This window comes from Octopus bimaculoides, chromosome 16 (genome assembly GCF_046866305.1).
Source record: "Octopus bimaculoides isolate indiv1 chromosome 16, ASM4686630v1, whole genome shotgun sequence".
Taxonomy (NCBI): Eukaryota; Metazoa; Mollusca; class Cephalopoda; order Octopoda; family Octopodidae; genus Octopus; species Octopus bimaculoides.
In genome coordinates, this window is record NC_142943.1 from 21,377,043 (window position 1) to 21,378,901 (window position 1,859).

At 45.3% G+C, this 1,859-nt stretch overlaps 1 protein-coding gene across 1 annotated transcript; it reads left to right on the top strand.

Moving 5' to 3' along the window:
- The first annotated feature begins 1,280 nt into the window (after nt 1–1,280).
- On the top strand, nt 1,281–1,745 carry LOC149132297 (protein CFDP2-like). The gene has a single exon (XM_089364893.1). The coding sequence runs from the start codon at nt 1,281–1,283 to the stop codon at nt 1,743–1,745; it is 465 nt and encodes a 154-aa protein (XP_089221019.1).
- The last annotated feature ends 114 nt before the right edge of the window (nt 1,746–1,859 follow it).

Below are 1,859 nucleotides of genomic sequence, written 5' to 3' on the forward strand. Positions count from 1 at the left end.
CTTTCAATCTGTAGTGAGTGATCGTCTGCAAAACAGACATAAATAGCATGAAAATGCAGAGGTAATATTTTATAATATGTAGAGAAGGAGGCTGTATGTGGTAGCTAAGCGTGCTCGAAACACAGTAAAAGCTTCCTTAAACCATACCATACGGCCTTTTTCTCATTTCGTTTTTAAAGAAAAGTGAGGTACATTAAATAATGCAGTCTTAAAAGACGGGATAGTCACAGCTGGAAACAATGGTGTTCGAGGTGTTACTGTCCCATGAGACAGGTCAGTTTTTCACCATTTCAGCGTAGTTTTAGTTTGCGTTTGAAGTGTTAAAAGCTCTCTTTAGGACAGAAGTAACATGAGTTATTTGTCCCATGATGAGTGGTAAACAGACCTTGAAATATTTCAAGACAACCTCCCCGCCACTTTTTGTACGAAGTAATCCGCTTTCATTTTTCTGTGCGCGAAGCGACTAAAATTGTATATTTACAACTGTTTAAAGTTTCACGGCAAAGGGTTAAATAATTGTAGTTTAAGTACGTCACACACACATATTACAAACACATCAATTTACACACAATACACAACACATACACACAAATGACGGATCCTTTCTGTTTGGCTTCCAGCGTCAATTTTCTGTTGTGCAGTGATACACTTTTATAGGCTAATTAATGACGTGAAAGTATTTTTCGATATAAGTTTACTCCCGAAACCAGGAGTAAATCTCGAGGATAAATCAGGAGCCGGAGTCCCTAAAATAGTTCGTCGTTGCAGACAACCCCGTTCTGGCAAATCCGACAACTCCACTGGTACCAAGTCGTACTGGGCCCCGCTCTTCTCTTGGATAACACTGGTGGCGGTAGAGAGGGGAAACGTGTCGCATGAGAAACTGCCTATCTCCCACGAAAAGCTTGCCAGGCCTGCGCCCTGAAGAGGACACTCCAGCGCCGTTTAACTGCGGCGGCAAAACACGGAAAATAGCAGTCTACCGGTTTTAACCCTACACATAATTGGCGTAAGAGCAAGGCGCCAGGGGTTGCTTTCAACGGAGGGAGAGGTCATTGTGCCTCACTGCACAGCTACCGCCCGCCTCAAGCTTGGAAGCCCCCAGCCAGTTAGGTGCTGTCCCGTCACAGCCCATCTGCTTCACTGGGTGCGTGGAGCTTAGGGAAACCAACACCCCGAATCGTGAGCTGTAAACATTGCACCAAGAAAAATGAACAAACAAACAAGCAAGCAACGCAAAAAAAACAGTATTCAGACTCGAATGTTGGAACATAAGGACCATGACAACTGATCTATTAGAGGACCTTCAAAAGATCAGCGACACATGCAAGGCAACAATGATCAACAATGAACTGCTTCGACTCCGAGTGGACATTACAGCACTCCAAGAAACGAGACTCCCAGACTCGGGGACCCTTTGCGAAAGAGATTATACCTTTTTCTGGCAAGAGAAAGGCACAGATGAAGTCAGAGAGCATAGTGTCGGCTTTACTGTGAAGAATTCTCTGCTAAAGTTGGTAGAACTCAACAGTGACGTTTCAGAGCGGATACTCTCACTTCGTTTGCACACTTCTGACGGGCCTATCAACCTTATCAGTGCTTATGCTCCAGCCCTCTATTCCTCACAAGACGCCAAGGATATGTTCTATGATCAGCTCCCTAGGAAAATACAGGCAATCCCAAATGGAGAACAGCTGGTGCTACTTGGCGACTTCAACGCCAGAGTGGGAGCTGATCACGACTAGTGGCCGGGGTGTCTGTGTCGGTACGAAGTTGGCAATATGAGCGAAAACGGGCAACAGCTGCTTGAGCCCTGCATGCTCCATGAAATACGTATCACCAAAACCTACTTCCAGGCC